Source organism: Lactuca serriola, chromosome 2 (genome assembly GCF_051521515.1).
Source record: "Lactuca serriola cultivar US96UC23 chromosome 2, Lser_US96UC23_V15, whole genome shotgun sequence".
NCBI lineage: Eukaryota > Viridiplantae > Streptophyta > Magnoliopsida > Asterales > Asteraceae > Lactuca > Lactuca serriola.
In genome coordinates, this window is record NC_136409.1 from 228,632,108 (window position 1) to 228,651,560 (window position 19,453).

At 35.5% G+C, this 19,453-nt stretch overlaps 1 protein-coding gene and 1 pseudogene across 1 annotated transcript; both read left to right on the forward strand.

The window, feature by feature from the left end:
- The first annotated feature begins 2,767 nt into the window (after positions 1 to 2,767).
- LOC145088793 (3-ketoacyl-CoA synthase 5 pseudogene) lies at positions 2,768 to 4,438 on the forward strand (annotated as a pseudogene).
- Positions 4,439 to 16,097: 11,659 nt separating this feature from the next.
- On the forward strand, positions 16,098 to 18,727 carry SBT1.3 (subtilase 1.3). The gene has a single exon (XM_079027199.1). The coding sequence runs from the start codon at positions 16,213 to 16,215 to the stop codon at positions 18,553 to 18,555; it is 2,343 nt and encodes a 780-aa protein (XP_078883325.1). The 5' UTR covers positions 16,098 to 16,212; the 3' UTR covers positions 18,556 to 18,727.
- Positions 18,728 to 19,453: the final 726 nt, after the last annotated feature.

Here is a 19,453-nt window from a genome sequence, read left to right on the forward strand (position 1 = left end):
GTAGAATTTGATACTTTTATAGTATTAGTCCTACCTTCTTTTATAAAGCAAGTGACTTGATGGTGTTTTAGCCTGAAATTGTTATGTAAAGATCATGTACAACAAATTCACGATTTGTTTATAGACATCGAGTGAATTGGGCCTGTTAGCAATATCAAAGCCCGATTTAGAATTCAAAATTATATTAAAAAAAAGGCATTTTACCGATTTAACCTTTCCCGTTTAACCACGTTTTCACTAAGCTGGATGATTTTTTTTTCTGGTTGGTATCAATTTTTATGATACTAGGTGTGAGACCCATGTATTACATGAGTTCATTTAAAAAATATATTTATAATTTTAACAATTTGAAAAGTTTGAATTTATAAGAAAGATGAGGAATCTTTTGAATTATTAAAATTAAAGAGACTTTAATGTATTAGATATATTATATATATAAACCATTTCTAATAAATATCTTACATATATATTAACTTACATATTAAATATGGAATTTTAATTTAATAAAATGAAAAATACAATAAAATGACAAGTGGAAAATAGAAAATTTAAAAATGTTAGAAAATGCCATGTGTCCAAATGAATGAGAAGAGGACATGTGGCAAAAAAATATATGAAGGTTTAAACAAAAAATTATTTAAATTTGAAATTTAAAATTTGAATTTAAAAGAAAACATATTAAATACTATACGAGTTGTAATATTGTAATTTATTGGTTATTTTCAATTAAGGCAAATATTAATTAAGGTGTAAATATGAAGTGTTAATTAAAAAAGATAAAAAAAATGAGAAAATGACAAATGGAAAAAATATTTATTCAAAAATACCATAAAATGACAAGTGTCAAAATTTATGAGAGATTGACATGTGTAAAAAAAAACCTTTATTTATTAAGGAGGATATGATCTGACTCACTACAAGTATTTTTGAATATTTAATTTTTATTGGTTTTACTTTCTATTTGGAAACCATATAGTTTTTTATTATAGATTTGTCAGTATCTATGATATGGTTTTAAAAGAAAATGACTTACGAGCCCAATAAAGCTTTCAAATCGTTCAAAAAACCACAATCATGTGTTTTGTCTGTTAAAAAAAAAACCCAACAAACTTAACATTTTGTCTAAAAAATCCAACCAAGTTACATTTTTGTTCAATTCTATGAAAGTCAAAGAAAAGAACCAGATGACGTGGTTTATTATCATATCGGGAAAATGACTTGTAAGACCAAAAAAGTTTTCAAATCATTCAAAAACCTCAATCATGTTTTGTTTTGTCTGTTTAAAAGGTTATGTTCGTTTGTTTTGTCTGTTAAAAAAAAAAACCCAACAAACTTAACCATTTGAACAGACAAAATATGATTGAAATTTTTTGAAATGTTTGAAAACTTCGTTGGACTTTTTTAGACAAAAGGTTAAGTTCGTTGAATTTTCTTGAACAAACAAAACATGATTGATGTTTTTTGAACGGTTTGGAAACTTCGTTGAATTTATAAGTCATTTTCCCTAGTTTTAAAAGACAAATTCTAATGGCTATTTCAAGAGCATTAGCTATATCGAATATGATGTGAGTTGCTAAACACATCTTGCTAGTTTCCAAAATAAATCAAACATGAATAATTCATAACTGAAACAAAATCATTATCATGACATATACTGCATAACTTAATATCTTCATTCTCACAATGTTCAAGTGTAAAGAAGTAATGGAAATATCTAGAGTCTAGACGATATATAGAAGATGGTGATTTGGTTAAAACAATGTGGTTTCTCTCTCTTTGGCACTAAGATGGACCTCGGCACCCACGTTACAATTCTCCAGCCTACTTGACCTAAGACTACTCGGTATGGTTCAAGAAATAAGAACATCGTTCAAAGCCACATCTGCATAAATTTTTGTCTTCATTTCACCATTCCTAGTGGGGATGATGTTCCTCGTGAAAAACGACGTTAAGAAAGAAGAAAAGCAGAGGGAAGAAAGAATAAATAGCTTTGACGAATGTTACGCTGGCAACGGGAAGCAACGAGAAACAAAGGGGAGCCGGTGTTCCTCACGTCACCACGACGTTAAGCCGTGTCCACATCGGCAATAACGACCCAAAACGGGCCCATACTCTAAAGAAACCATTAACATAAGTTACTTATGTCTCATAATATATGAACAAATTAAATGAAATGAAGCCTTAATTAGAATTTAAGATTTTGATTTGTTCATGTTCTTGGAAAGAGGGATTAATACGTGTTGGGAGAAGGATATATAGAATTCCGATTACCCAAATGGTTTAATCAATCTTCATGAATTAATACTGCATGTACAGTTTGACTTTATACACCCTGCCATAATTACTCGTAAGAAGCTACCTACTGCTTTTTAATGCATGCTATCTAGTTTTTCCCTTCTTCATTTAAGACGTTCTCATCTTTTTGGGCATATGCATGTTTTCACTTTTCATTTTTCAATATACTTTGTTTCCATAAACTACTAGACTCATCTTCTATCGTTTTTTACCTTATAATAACTATAGTATATATATATATATATAGTACCAACATTCTTTACCAAAGTATAAACTATATATAAAGAAAACCCCTTATTTACTTGTGTTGTGTGGCTTTTTATTTTGAGATAACCGATTATGATTTGTTTTGATAAAACTGCAATAACTCGCATTCATTCTGGTCACCTTCCCTGACCAAACTCATCAATGTGATAAGCAGAAAAACCCCATTCTGCACTTCCCATGCACAAGTCTATATAATTTGACCTCAAAACATCACATATCTTGCACCTTTTCTTTTCTTTTCACAAAAATGGAGCAACTTTCTAAGTTCACCCATGACACTCTGCTTCTCCACAAATCCATTCCACAAAATCGCACAAGTATTCTATCAACTTCTTTCAAGATCTTATCGTTTATCCTCCTTACTTTGCTTGCGTTCCTTTTTCTCAATCAAATACAAAAAGCTAACTTTTTAGTATTATGTGTTAGTTTCGTATTCCTTATCTATAAAACTTACCTGATATCAAGGTCTTCAGATATCTACCTTGTTGACTACTCTTGCCTAAAGCCACCAAACTTTTGGAGAGTACCCTTTTCGTCTTTCCTTGAACACTCACGTATCGTTCACTCTCTTGACCAAGAAAGTGTTGATTTCATGTCTAGAGTGTTGGTGACTTCGGGTCAAAGTCAAAAGACATGCATTCCTCCAGCTCTACACTACCTTCCACCAAGATCATCTCATGAAGATGCCATTAACGAAGCTCAAATGGTTCTGTTCCCAGTTTTTGAAGACCTTCTGTCTAAAACAAAACTCTCCCCTCTCGATATTGACATTATCATAGTCAACTGTAGCGGGTATTGTTCCACTCCTTCGCTATCGTCAATCATTATCAACAGGTACTCGATGCGAGAAGACATAAAGAGCTTCAACATCAGTGGTATGGGGTGTAGTGCGAGTGCATTAGCTGTTGACATGGCGCAGAACCTTTTAAAAGTTCACAAGAACTCTAACGCTGTAATTCTTAGTACAGAGATTTTATCAAACGGTTGGTATGCAGGAAAAGACCGGTCAATGATGATCCTGAATTGCCTCTTCCGATCAGGCAGCGCAGCGATTCTAATCACCAACAAGGAATCCGCCAGAAAGATATCCAAATACAGATTACTCTACACTCTTCGAACCCAAGGTGCGTTCGATGATATAGCGTATAACGCTGCAATCCGTGAAGAAGACTCCAAAGGCTTCTTGGGGTTTAGGCTTAAAAAAGACGTACTACATGTGGTCGGAGAATTACTCCGATCGAGCTTTCACATTATGGGTTCTTCTATTCTTCCATTAGAAGAGAAAATCCGATACGGGTTTTCTGTGATTAGAAAGAAATTCCTCGACAAATCGACTGAGCTTTACGTACCAAACTTCAGGAAAGTGATACAACATTACTGTTTGCCGACGTCTGGGAAGGCGATGATAATGGAGATAGGGAGAAAGATGAAGTTAAAAGATGAGGAAGTGGAGGCTGCACTGATGACGTTACATAGGTTTGGGAACCAGTCATCTTCTTCATTGTGGTATGAATTGGCGTACATGGAAGGGAAAGAGCGAGTGAAGCAAGGGGAGAGAGTGTTGCAGCTTGGGATGGGAAGTGGGCCCAAATGTACCAGTTTGGTATGGGAGTGTAACAGGCCGATTGTTGGAGAGTCTGCTAAGGGCCCATGGGCCGACAGTATCAATAGTTATCCTATTTATAGTTTTTTGACTTGACTCTATATTCGATAGTTGGGTATAAATTATATATTTAACTAAGTCAGGACATATTTGTTATCGAGGCACATTGATTGTGGATGGAAAATTGCTTATATTTCTTAAGCTTTCTTTCCTTATGATTTTGGGCATTGGTTATAGTTAATTATCTAATATATTGACAATAAACTTTTATAAGTTTTGCTACATAACTTATTAATTTTATTAACTAAATAGTGCACAATAATGAAACATTGTAGGGTCTTTCTGAAATATGCAAAGTCTTTAGTGTGTCGATTTTTATGGGTTTGTCCATATTACATAACTTATTAATTTTATTCACTAAATAGTGCACAATAATGAAACATGATAGGGCTCTTTTAGTTTATCAAATTTTGTCGGTTTTATACATATCACGATTTTTTACTCATTAATGTTTAAAGTTTATCATTTTTTTTCTTGTTACCTATGATAGCAACTTTTCAGAGACGAAACCAACAAAATTTGTCGAACATAAAGACTTTCATGTCAAATTTGAAAAATATAATTAGGGTAAAAACATAAAAAGATATGTAAAAATAAAGTTTTTTACAAATTTGATTTCATATTTAGTTTTTTTTTTCCAAATTGTAAACTAAGGGCAAAAATGGAAAAAAAAAACCCTTAAAATACTTTAGGGCTTGTTTGATAAGCCTCTTATTGGGTCCGGTCTGACTTAGTCTGAATCATAACGTTTGATAGCACCGCTTAAAACTCTTACTCGGTCAATGTTGCTCTTACCGAGTCATTCAAAAAACAATGCTGACTGAGAAAAAGAAACGCCTCTACCCTTCTTTACCCTTCTCCTTATTTCTCCTTGGACAGGACTCCACTCTGTCCTCTCCCTCTCGATCCGCTTCAGCCTCCGGCCACCTCCTCCACTGCCTTCATTTCCAGCATCGCGCCACCTCCTTCACTGCCTTCGTCTACAATGCCGACCAGGAATTTCAATCGACAGATACCTTCACAAGTTCACCTATTGGGCTCATGCTCTTAATTGACAGGTTTAAAGCTCACGATTTTTAGAATCCATGCTCAAATCTCGATTGTTCTTCTATAGTTGTTGAATCGCTACCACTATTGCTAGGGTTCTCACTAAAGGTAACGATCTTCCATGGTCCAAACAGTTTCACTATTATAATATTTGCATCTAATCTTTCTCTTAATTGTTTAATTAGATGTGTATACTTCGATTCTTCGAAATTAGATGTGTATCCTGGAAGGATCATTTAACAACTATGACATATGTCAACTCTTGGATTGGATTTAGGTGTTGAAAGTTTATTTCATTTCTATCTAAATAATTATTGGAGTGATTAATGGTTTATGATCATTATGAGTATGAAGAGTAGAAAGTTTTTTTTATTAAAGAAAAAGTCTTTCTGTAATTAGTCTCTTTTAAAACCTTTGTATTCTTTTTTATTATCTAATGAGTTTGCCATTAATAAATTTAGAAGATTTATTTCATGTATATAGGATAGTGAGAAATGGTTTATGTTTGACTGACCAATGAATGGATTCTTTGTTGTTTATATATGTAACTGGTTTTCTTAATTATGGTTTAACAAGGACTTCGGATATATACATTATAGTGTGATACATTTCATTTTGGGTCATAGTTATATTATTATATGTTTACTTTGATTAGTGAACTCAAGTAATGCTTATGGAGATTGTGGAGGATAATTAAGACCATATAATTTGTAGAACTTATTAATGGAAATAACAGTTATGTATCTCCCCTGATTATCAAGTTTCTTTTTGGGTAAAACCTATAAATAATTTATTGAACTTATTGATGGAAATTTGCAATAGATTTTAAGAATTTGCAATAGATTATCTAGAAAACGAATTCGTTCATGTGTTGTATGTTATCTAGAAAATGAATTTGTTCATGTGTTTTTTGATTGTTTATATAAGGGTAAAATTGTCATTTTGCACAGTCAATACAACCAGTTAGATGCATAATCAAACAACATAATTTTGGTCAGAAGCAAATACAGTCAGAGCTTCAGACCTAGTCAATCAGGTCCTTACTCAGTCAGATCTTACTCAATCAGCAACTATCAAACAACGCCTTAATCATTAACACACCTAAAATTATGGTATTGATAAAATCATCACATTTTGACAAACTTAAGAACTTTTATATCAAAAACTCAAATTTTAATAAGGGTATATTATATTTACATTTGTAAATTGTTGCTTTTTGAAAAACGACTTTAATCTTTTTTTCGCCCAAGTTATTGTTAGACAAAATTATATAAATGATCCTTGTGGTTTTTTAGATTTGTAAGTTTTGTTCATAACTTTTATTGTTACATAGATGGTCCTTGTGGTTTCAAAAATCTTTCAAGATTGACCCTGACACTTATAAAATAAGTTTCATACATTTTTAGTATATTTTATCTTTATCTTTATGTTTAACAAGAATTTCTATTAATCTTGATATAATTATTAAATTAGGAAAATGCCTACAACCACCTACCACCACTATCACCGCTCAACACCATCACTGTCAACCACTGTCATTGTCAACTAGTGTCCCCATCAATTTGTTCATAAAACTCGATGAAGCGATGTTTCTAAAAGCAATTAGGAGGCATATTGAGTCGCTACAGATGCATCGGGTGCTTCATAAAACTTGATGGTATAATGTATTCCCATAACAGTTAATGTCTTGATTTGGAGAGTTTTGCTTAATGGGATCCCTACTCGAGTTAATCTTGTTAATCATGTTATTGGCGTTCTATCTTCTTTGTATCCAATTTATGAGTCGGGACAATAAGATACCAATCACGTTTTGTTTTGTTTTTGTTAGATAGCAAGTTGAAAGTGTGGATGCTATTGCTAAGTGGGTGGGCCTTTCTTTCCCTATAATGATTAACATTACAGAGCTCTTGATATGGGGTTGACACTATAAGTATCTCAAAACAAAATAAACAAGCTTTTGAGTTGATAATTGTGACGATTATTTGTTTGCTTTGGTGATTCAAAATAATTTGGTCAAATTCTTGAAGAGCTCAACTTTGGAGAGTTATTCTTACTTCTCATTGATGATATAGTAGTAGGAATAAAAATAATAATTAACTAGAATGTTTTGATTCAAAAAAACCTTTAGTTTCTTTGTAATTTTTCGTATGGTTTTGGTGGTCTTGGATCCTTTGTTATTTAGTTATGTTTATTGTTCTCACATAAAGTTTCTATTTTTAATCTTACCTTATATATAATGGAAAATCTTATTTCTACCATTTACAACATGCACAACATGTATACCTACATTGTCCCTTCCAAGATCGGTACTATCAATTGAAACAAGAAGCGGGCTATGTAATATGTTGCCATTTACTCTATCGCTAATCTCTCTCTACCATTTTCTTGTTGACTGCTTAACCAACAGCCAAATTATCTATTTTTTTTATTTAAATCCATTTTCCCACTATAAATATAACCTTCCTTCGATTCAAAACCACACTTTTTATTTTATTCTATTAGATTTCTCTTCAATTCCATTCTCACTTTCTTTAATTCCAATCCAATTTCATTTCAAATAAATTTAACTCCTAGTCAATCCCAAAGATCCAAACAATGGTTAGAACAAGAAGAAGTGACATTGGCAAAAGCTTACATTGAATCTTCAGTATATAATGACCGGAAAAATCCATAAAGTTCGTTTCATTTATGGGGAACAATGTTGTATCATTTTAAACTCCAACTTGAGGGGTTCATATCATGCCATGCATCATATAAACTCCAAATGGAAGGACATGCACACGGAAGTTAACAAACTTCAATTACATTTTCATCCAAAAGATAAATACTAGTGTGATTGGAATTTCCGACGACAATGTCTTAAACGCAAAATTATATATATATATATATATATATATATATATATATATATATATATATATATATATATATATATTGCGAAGCCACAACATGAAAGATTTTTCTATGAGGCAGTGTGAGATGCTTTAGAAAAAAACACGCTATTTTTTTAAAAAATTTTGAAGAATGGAAAGACTAGTGCATTTTATAATTTTCTTCATTATAAATGTAATTCAAACTTTTTTAACCGGTGTTCTTTATTTACTGGAAAGCAAAGGAAGATTGAGCGCAATCTCTTCTCTGTCATTACACCTAGAAGAATTTTCAACCCTCATATCTCAGATTCTGTAAAAAAAAAAAAAAAAAAAAAAAAACTAATTCAATCCAAATACTGGCAGTTTCCTGCTACGAGTCTTCTTCCATTGACATGAACAAAGCGAGTTTGATCTCTGATTCCAACACCTCCAATTCCTTAAATGACGGATGCTCCTCTTCGAATGAAATTGATAGTGCAGTACAGATTGGTAATGAGGTGGGATTCTAGATTGAGAAAGAAATTGAAGTTGTGGTTACAGTATGTGATGGTGTTGGCGGCTCCACTAGTGCTCAATGAATCTTATGAATCTCAACATCAGGGGAATTGGAGAATCGAATAAAGTGGAGTGGATTAAAAAGCTCAAATTCTCTCATAAAGTGGAATTTATCGGTATCCAAGAAACAAGAGTGAATGATTTCAATACAATTGGTACAAGTGGGTGTCGGGGTTCACAAAATTTTGACTGTGATTTTGTGAATACAACAGGAGAATATGGGGGTATCATAAGTTTATGGGACCCAATGGTATTTCTCAAGTCACAAACTGTAACACCAAGACATTATATAGCCACCTCTAGAGCTTGGTTGGATATTCTAGGAATTACCGTCATTGTAAACGTTTATGGACCACAATCTATAACTGATAAGCACAAACTTTGGGAAAAATTGTTGGAGCTAAAAGAGGGACAATTGGAACGTGGGTGTTTCTCGGTGATTTTAACGTTGTAAGGTATGCTAGTGACAAGTTCAACTCCTCATTCTATCATTATACAACATCATATTTCAACCGTTTCATTGTCGACTTGGGTTTGCATGAATTCAACACTGATGGTATGAAATATACTTACTTACGTGAGGACGACATGAAATTAAGTAAGCCAGATAGATTTTTGGTATGTCAAAATTTCATTCAAGTGCAACCTCAAACTTCAGTGACAAATCTCCTATGTGAGCATTTAGATCATACCTCGGTGATCCTTAAACCCTACAACGTTGATTTTGGCCCACCTACATTTCAATTATTCAACTCTTGGATACTCAGTAAAGATTTCAATCAAGTCTTTGACAAATATTAGACGACCTTTCTAGGCTATGGTGCTCATGATCAATATTTATGGCAAAACTCAAACATATCAAAGATAATCTCAGAAAATAAAGAAGACTTGAATCCGAAATGGGATCTGGAACCTTAAAAAAATTAAGTGAGGAAGTGAATTATTTAGATGTAGAGGCGGAAACTAGATCACTATTAGAAGCAAAAATCAATTTTTGAAGAGAAGCACAAAACATAATTCGTGAGCTTGATTATGCTGCCAAACTTGATGTAAAACAGAAAGCCAAAGTTAAATGGATTTGTAACGGGGATGAGAATACTAGATTCTTTCACGGGATGTTGAGAAACAAGAATACGAAAAACAGGATTCATGGAATCAGAATAAACGGTGAGTGGTGCACTGATCCAAAACTTATCATGAAGGAGGTTGTCGAATACTTCAGTGGAAAATTCCATAAAACATGGCCCAATAGACCCAAGCTGATCAACCCACTATTCAAATAGTTAAACCTGATTCAAAGATCCCAAATCGAGTCCCCAATTTTGATTGAAGAAATAATATCGACAATATGGTGTTGTGGCTCTGAGAAAGCACCAGGCCTTGACGGGTACACATTCAAACTTATAAAATCCAAATGGAGGTCATGAAAGATGATATAGTTCGGTATGTAAAGAAATTTGAGGAGACATTCTCTATCTCTCACGGATGTAATTCATCATTCATTACATTAGTCCCAAAAGGAAAGGATCCAATTGTATTGGCAGATTGTAGACCCACAAGTCTGATTGGGTGCTTATACAAAATCATTGCTAAAATACTTGCAAATCGTTTGAAAGATGTCATTGGATCAGTTGTAGACGAAGTTTAATCAACATATGTAAAGGACGGGAACATCCTTGACGGACCATTGGTGATGAATGAAATCTTTACATGGGCTAAGAAAGCAAAGAAGCTGACATTTCTCTTCAAAATGGATTTTGAAAAGGCATTCAATTCCATAAACCGGGCCTATTCAGATTCAATGATGGAACAAATGGGTTTTAGGAGAAAATGGAGAACTTGGATACATATTTGTCTTTCTACTGCAAGAGCCTCAGTCTTTATCAACGAGACTCCTACAGAAGAGTTTCCAATATTGAGGGAAGTGAGACAATGGGACCCACTCTTACCATTCCTTTTTATCCAAGCAATGGAAGGTCTCCATGTGGCAATACAAGACACAAATGATATGTCGTTAATCCAGGGGCTCAAACTACCACATAACGGGCCGATTATCTCACACATTTTCTATGTAGACAATGCAATTTTTGTGGGAAATTGGGATAAGGGCAACATAAAAAACCTCTCACAAATTCTCAAATGCTTTGAAATCTCACCCGAACTCAAGATAAACTTTCAAAAATCGCGACTATTTGGTATCTGCACCTCTGAAACCGAATTACAAGACATGGCTAAAATCCTAGGTTGCTTGAAAAGCTGCTTCCCTTCTCGTACCTTGGTGTACATGTTGGAGCTAATGTGGTGGCAAAAAATAATTGGAAACCCATTATTAATAAATTTCAATCGAAATTATCAAATTTGAAGGCAGACACTTTGTTATTTGTGGGACAATTAACTTTAATTAAATCGGTGTTAGGGAGTCTTCCAACATATTATATATCATTATACAAGGAACCAAGAGGAGTTTGGGTAAGCCGGAAAAGCTTAGACGCAGGTTTCTTTAGGGAGGAACAAATGAAAAACGAAAAATCCACTGGGTGGATTGGTCAAAAGTGACTGCAGAAAGAAAACATGGAGGTTTAGGTGTGGGTTCACTAAAAGCACAAAATATTGTATTATTAACAAAATGGTGGTAACGATTGAAAAATGAAGCGAATTGTCTGTGGCCAGGAGTTATTGTAAGCATCCATAACTATGACATCCCCAATTTCATGGCCAGAAAAGACCGATTTGTTTATGCTTTGTTTATGCTTTGTTTTTTTAAAATCAGAGTAATCGTTTAAAGAAAATTGTTGCGGAATTTGTCCCCAAAATAAAAAAATATGATAAGAATTTATCAAAGCATTTCTTAAAGAAAAGTATTTTCATTATATAACAAAATCTCGGGATATCATGTTCCGATACAGACACATAAGCATAAACAGAACTTACAATTATTTACACTAATGATTTACATCTCCTTTATTCTCTCAGTGAATTATGTCTTCGTATTGATACATGTGATACAAAGAAAACTGAGTAGGTCAGGCTTGGGAGCCTGGTGAGCATATAGGGTTTTCAACCCACAATAATACATTTATTAAATACAATTATCAACAATCAACCCAAATACCCATCCCCATTATCTTCTTTATTTATTAAGGTTTTACCCTAAGAATCGATTATACTTTCTTCATTCATTCCTAAGGGTTTACCTAAGGAACTGGCACACAGTCCATTTGCTACCATGGTTTATACAACAGGCACTACGTCGCATAGTCACCAGGGTTCATACAATTGGCACTACGTCTCATAGTCACCAGGGTTTACACAATAGGCACTACGTCTCATAGTCACCCGGGTTTACACAAAAGGCACGAAGTCACATCGTCACCAAGGTTTATCAAATAGGCACGAAGTCGCTTCGTCACCAAGGCTTACTCAATAGGTACGAAGTCGCATCGTCACCAACTATTCCATCTACCCATGTTCTACCCAACATTTTTGTAGATATAAATACAAACACAATTTAAATCATTTAACACCCGTATAAAAACATCAATTCCAAATCCATCTCAAATAGATAATTAATATATAACACATAGCACGTATTTTATAAAATACTTCATATTTATGTGTAAGATGAAAGTGACTATACACTCAGTTGATCAGAAGATGATCGGGCAGCACTACGGCTTGCAGAAGTAGTGTTTCTCCGTAGATCTGGAAGATCTTCACAAAAACCGGCTCATCGCGGGCAGCGCTTCGGCTCGGGAATAACGCTCTTCGGGATCCTCGGGGCTTTGGATCTTGCTTTGGGGCTCGGAAATATTACCGGGGCTTCGGGGTATAAACAGCACGCAAAACGAGGCAAAAACTAGAGAGAAGAAAGAGTTTGAACAAGAGAAAATGACTGATTTCGAGTTCTATTTATAGGCTGAGGGTCTGGGATTACGCGGGGCGTAATCTCAAATTACGCATGGCGTACTCAGTACGCGGGGAGTACTCGAGTTACGCAGGGCGTACTTTGACGTCATTGCGTGCGTCGACTGGTGGCACTCGAGTATTGGTCAGACAAGTTGCACCCCTTTGAGTATGCTGGGCGTACTCAAATTACGCTGGGAGTAATTTGACTCGTCGAACTTCTAAATTGCGTAACTTTCGCATACGAGCTCCGTTTTGACGTTCTTTATATCCACGCGTAGGTGAGACTACGCTCTACAACTTTCGTTTAGACTCCGTTGGCTAATTTTGACTTTATTTTTATTATATTGTTTTTAGTAGGCCGGGACTGGAAAACTCCGTTATAAATTCATAGCTTCTTCATCCGACGTCCGTTTTCGCCTATCTTTTTATCGTTTCACTACAATTGACGAGATCTTCGATTCTCGTTTAGATTGTTTTGGCTAAAAACCGCTCGATCTCAAATCGAGTATTTGGGCTGCATACTGCTAAGCTGCAACTTAGAAAAATCATAACTTCCTCATACGCAGTCAGATTTGGACGTTCTTTTTATGCACGCTCACGGTTTAACGAACTCTACAACTTTCGTTTAGATCACTAAGGCTAAATATCGCTCTAACATAAATTCACTTTTTACGTCATTCAACGTCGTGCCGGTTCTATCGCGAAACTTCGACAGGTCATAACTTCTTCGTTATAATTCGGATTTTGACGTTCTTTATATGTACGGAATCCTTGTAACATATACTATAACCTAGTTAAGATTATTCATTCTAAATAATCTTCTATTAGAAACTCATTTTTGACGCTTATCGTCCTTAAATTGACTAGCCTTGATCTACGGGCGTTACAATAACCTAAATAAGAAACTTGCGAATTATCTCTGTAGTAGAAGTACAGTGGGCGTGTGGAGCAATGTATCCAAAGCAATAAAGAGTCTCAACAATATGAACATTGACCCAAATAGATTGTTTTCGCTGGAACCATCTCTTTATCCTCAACTTCTATTCTAGAAATATACTTGGTATGGTGAGTTCATGTTGCATAACAAATTCCCACTTTTGTACCAGCAAGAAGCGGTCAAAAATTTCGGCTTATTGATCGTTTATGCAACATGGTTTTGCTTGGAATTGGAAAACAAACCTTAATGATGTTGCTGCCATTTCTGAACTACATGTATTATGTTCTGTATTTGGATCTTTGAATTTCTCTCGCACAACAAACATATGTTTCCGATCCAATCTTAACACAGACGACATATATCTGGTCAGCACATTATGAAAATTAGTGGACCCCAAACTTAATCAATACGTGGGACCATAGATATATCGGTCAAAACTCATCCCTTTAAAAGTGAAATGTTTTGTATGGAGGGCGTCAATGAATAGAATCCCAATTACAGAAGAACTTAACCATATGGGTATTTCTATCGAAAACCAAATTTGTCAATTGTATGGAAAATGTAATGAATCTGTTAAGCATCTCATGGTGGAATGCGACTTTTCCAAGGAGGTATATTACTGGATAATGCGTTGGTGTGGGTTTCTTAGTAAAGTTATCGACTTTGTTGCTCCAGGAGGGAAATACCCAAGGAAAAAGGAAATTACTAAGATGATACTATATTCTACCTTGTGGAATATTTGGTTAACCAGAAATGATAAAGTTTTCAATAAAATGGGGGTTAATCTTGCAAAAACAATAGATTCCATCGTAGCACAATCATTTGAATTGATCAAATACAAAGGAACAGAGGCACAACATGGGTGGATTGAAGTTGTTCTCATTTTATAGTTTGATTTTCTTTCTTTTAAGTTTGTATTTTGGTAAAACTAAAACTTTTGTTGTTGGTTCCTTTTGTCATAGCTTCTTGCTATGCCTCTTTTTCCTTATATAAAGTATTCGTTGTTTCTAAAAGAAAACTCTCCAACAAAATTATATAGGGAAAATGATTTATAAGCCCAACGAAGTTTCCAAACTGTTCAAAAAACCCCAATAATGTTTTGTCTGTCCAAAAAAACCCAACGAACTTAACATTTTGTCTAAAAAGCCTAACTAAGTTACACTTTGCTGAAAGTCAAATAAGAGAAATAGATGATGTGGCTTATTACCAGATCGGGAAAATGACTTGTTAGACCAACAAAGTTTCCAAAACGTTTAAAAAACTCCAATCATGTTTTGACTATTAAAAAAAAACCCCAATGAACTTAATCAAAACAAAATTAGGATTTTTTGAATGGTTTGGAACTTTGTTGGATTTTCTAGACAAAAAGTTAAGTTCGTTGGGTTTTTTTAACAGACAAAACATGATTGGAATTTTTTGAATGATTTGGAAACTTTGTTGGGCTTTTAAGTCATTTTCCCAAATTATTTCAGCTCTTAGCTCGACCTACCAACCATATTTGGTGACCTTAACTTGTCTTTTCATTCTTCAAAATTTACAAGGACGGATTTGTGAATATATCATTTAGGGACAGACTTCGAAACTGATTTTCGGGTAATAATATAAAATAAAATTTTTATTTTATTTTTAATTTTTTCTTATGTTCGACACCCCCTTCCACCACTTTGAAATTTAGAATTACAGTATTTTCGAAAATGGTGGTTATTTTTTAAAATAAAAATGTCTGAAAAAAAAAAAAAAAAAAAGAAACGGTTTATTTCCTAAAACCTTTTGCAATGAGGTCAGGTCCACTTTTTTATTATTATTATTTTACTTATTTTTATAAATGAAAAGAATATAAATGCTGCTATGGTCTCTCGGGATGTGCGGCGGTAAACGGCAACAGTAAATTCTTATTGTGCAGGTACTTGTGATAAACAAATGCTCCATTACATAATAAGCTACAGGCCTACAACTACAACTACAGATAGTAATTATTAGTAACTGTTGGGAGTTACTCTTCCATTTTACCAACCGTTGAACATTAAAAACGAGTTGCTGGCAGTGGGGTTGTGTTTTACATCTTGTCATTGCCAATTTGCCATACATAACAACTGACCAATTCTGTTTATAAAGAAAACATAAACATAAGGTACAAAAAGTTCCTTTTTTTTATTTTTTTTGTAGTACCATTATCACAAGATTACTTTCTATATCTTTCGTCATGTATCATATCTCCAATTTGGGAAATAAAGGTCCCGCTTTCTAGTTGTCATGTCATGGTAGTTAATGGAATAAACAATTTAAATGTCATTTGAACATCATCATCACCTTAGATATAAGTAGTAAATCCCCTTTGTTACCACTAAATAACATAATATAATAATGTTGATAATGTTAATGTGTTTAAAAGTTTAAATACCTGAAGTGGTAATGATTCATTAAATTCTTATCACCAGCCAAAGTCCAAAGTCCATGTCCCAAAAACTAAATACGAACCGCCATAATTATACAACTACCACTTTTATTACCTGCACAAGATGACAGAACCAAGCACGTACCCTCCTCTTTACTCTTTACTCTTTACTCCACTCCACACACCGCCTCTAATAAAAATACTCCATTTGCCTTTTTCTTCTTCACTCATCTTCTTCGTTTCATCTTATCCCAAGAATTTTAAATTGGAAGAAATGGGTGGGATTAATCCAGTCAAATGGTGGATATTCTTGTATCTATCAACCTATCTCACAATCAACAACATTGCTCTCTCTTCCACCAACAATGGCGTCTCCAAGAAAACTTATATTGTTCACATGGATATCACCGCCATCCCTACCACCTTCACCGACCATGTTTCGTGGTACTCATCGCTCGTGAAATCAGTTGCGGTTCCATTGGATGATTTCAATGAAGAAGAAGAAGAAAGGGTGATGTATACGTACCAGTCGGCTTTCCATGGTATGGCGGCGAGGCTGAGCGAGGAGGAAGCGGAGCGGCTTGAGGATCAGAATGGCGTTGTTAGCGTACTCCCCGAGGTTAGATATGAACTTCATACCACACGAAGTCCAATGTTTTTAGGGCTTGAGCCACAAGATAGTACGAGCGTCTGGACTGACAAACTGACTGATCACGACGTTGTTGTCGGTGTACTGGATACCGGAATCTGGCCGGAGAGTCAGAGTTTCAACGACACAGGATTTACCTCGGTTCCCGCTCACTGGAGAGGCGTATGTGAAGTGGGCCGGGGTTTCGAAAAGCGTCATTGTAATAAAAAGATAGTCGGGGCTAGAGCGTTTTACCGTGGATACGAAGCTGCCACCGGGAATATAAATGAGGAGAAAGAATACAAATCTCCTAGAGATCAAGACGGGCATGGAACGCACACGGCGGCGACAGTTGCAGGTTCGCCGGTGCATGGGGCAAATCTTTTGGGGTACGCTTACGGCACAGCTCGAGGAATGTCCCCCGGAGCTAGAATTGCTGCCTATAAAGTGTGTTGGACCGGTGGGTGTTTTAGCTCTGATATTCTGTCCGCCGTTGACAAGGCGGTGACAGACGGAGTCAATGTCATGTCTATTTCTTTAGGCGGTGGAGTTTCGTCGTACCACCGTGACAGTTTATCGATTGCAGCTTTTGGAGCCATGGAGAAGGGGATTCTCATTTCGTGCTCCGCAGGAAACGGTGGGCCTGACCCGGTCAGCCTGACTAATGTTTCTCCATGGATTACGACAGTCGGAGCAAGCACCATGGACCGAGATTTTCCCGGGTCTGTAATGCTCGGATCCGGGGCGATGCTAAAAGGAGTCTCTCTTTACAAAGGGCGAAGAAATCTATCACCAAAAATGATGTACCCAGTGGTTTACACCGGGAGTAATTCAAGTAGCCCCGACCCGGGCTCTCTGTGTTTGGAAGGAACTCTGGACCCACATGTGGTTTCCGGGAAGATTGTGATATGCGACAGGGGAATCAGTCCTCGAGTTCAAAAAGGTCAAGTGGTGAAACAAGCAGGCGGCATCGGCATGATTCTGTCCAACACCGCCGCCAATGGGGAGGAGCTCGTGGCGGACTGCCACCTTCTTCCGGCGGTGGCTGTCGGAGAAAAAGAAGGAAAAGCAATCAAACAGTACGCGATGACAGGTCGAAACCCCACAGCAAATCTCGCATTTTACGGGACTAAAATCGGTATAAAACCATCTCCGGTGGTGGCCGCTTTTTCATCCAGAGGACCTAATTTCCTGTCATTGGAGGTTTTAAAGCCGGATCTGGTGGCTCCGGGAGTGAACATACTGGCGGCATGGACCGGCGACATGGGCCCATCGAGTCTGGAGACTGATCGCCGGAGAGTCGCGTTCAATATTCTCTCAGGAACTTCCATGTCATGTCCTCACGTGAGTGGTGTTGCTGCATTACTCAAGGCAAGACACCCAGAGTGGAGCCCAGCTGCTATAAAATCAGCCCTGATGACAACCGCGTATATCCATGATAACACCTATCACCCTTTACATGATTCTTCAACCGGTGGACTATCCAGCCCGTATGACCATGGTGCGGGTCATATCAACCCGTCTAAAGCGGTTGACCCGGGTTTGATTTACGACATTGGGCCACAAGATTACTTTGACTTTTTATGCACACAGGGTTTGACCCGAATCCAGCTCATGGTTTTCGCTAAGTTCTCAAATAGGACATGTCATCATTCGGTTTCCGGGCCGAGTGATTTGAACTACCCGGCTATCTCAGTTGTGTTTCCTGAAGATAAAAGAGTTTCTAGTTTGACAGTTCATAGAACAGTGACTAATGTCGGACCTCCGGTTTCAAAGTACCATGTTGTGGTTTCAGAATTCAAAGGTGTGAATGTGAAGGTGGAGCCATCGACATTAAATTTCACCAAAAAATATCAGAAACTGTCGTACAAGGTCACGTTTACAACAAAGACTAGGCAAACAGCACCACAGTCTGGGGCTTTGATTTGGAAAGATGGTGTACACAGAGTAAGAAGCCCAGTTATACTCACATGGCTGTCACCACTATAAACCATGAATGATGTTAAGGATCGACAATAAAAGAGAGAGAGAGCAATGTTAAAGTCTTAGATTCGTTCTCATATCATGTAATCCTTTTTTGTTTTTTGGTTTAGATTTAAGATTTAACTATTGTAAGGTGTATGCTTGCAATTTGAGAATTTCCTAGTTTGAGATGAGAAAAGATGACCAAAAGATACAGAACTCTTAAGATTGCTGCAATTTTTAGTTTACCGATTTTTATATCAACTGATAAACCGACAAACGGAGTTATTATGTGTTGGTATTACCTGTACAAGTGGAAAGCAAACTGAATGGTACTATGGGCAAAAGAGACATAAGCTATCAATTTCAAAATTGGAAACACCGACAAAGGGAATGGAGACATTTTTTTAAAAAGTTATATCATGTTACATTAATGGGGTGGTTAATGGTAGTTGTAAATCAACATCTTTTCCACGACTCATAAGCATATATGATGCATATGGTAGTTATAAATCAACATCTTTTCACGACTCTCCAGGGGCGGAACACGGTCGTTATAACTAGGGAGGCCGAAATCAATACTTATAAAAAATAAGTCTTTGATGGCCTTTTCGGATTTTGACTAGGATTGACATGTTTTTCTTTAAAAAAGTTATCAATTGTGGGTTCTTTTTTTCATATAACTATCAATTAATAAATAATAAATATTCTCTTTAAAAATAATAATAATAAAATAAACTAAAAATCAATAAATAAATAAAGTATAGCACTATAGCAGATAATTACATTTTTATAAAAGTTAATGAAATTTTTTTTAATAATTATATCAAGTTTAAATATTTAATATATTTTAATCTTAACTATTCCATAATTCCATTATAAACTAACGCATAATATATTTCTTTTAGTGTTTTCATGTGAAAAT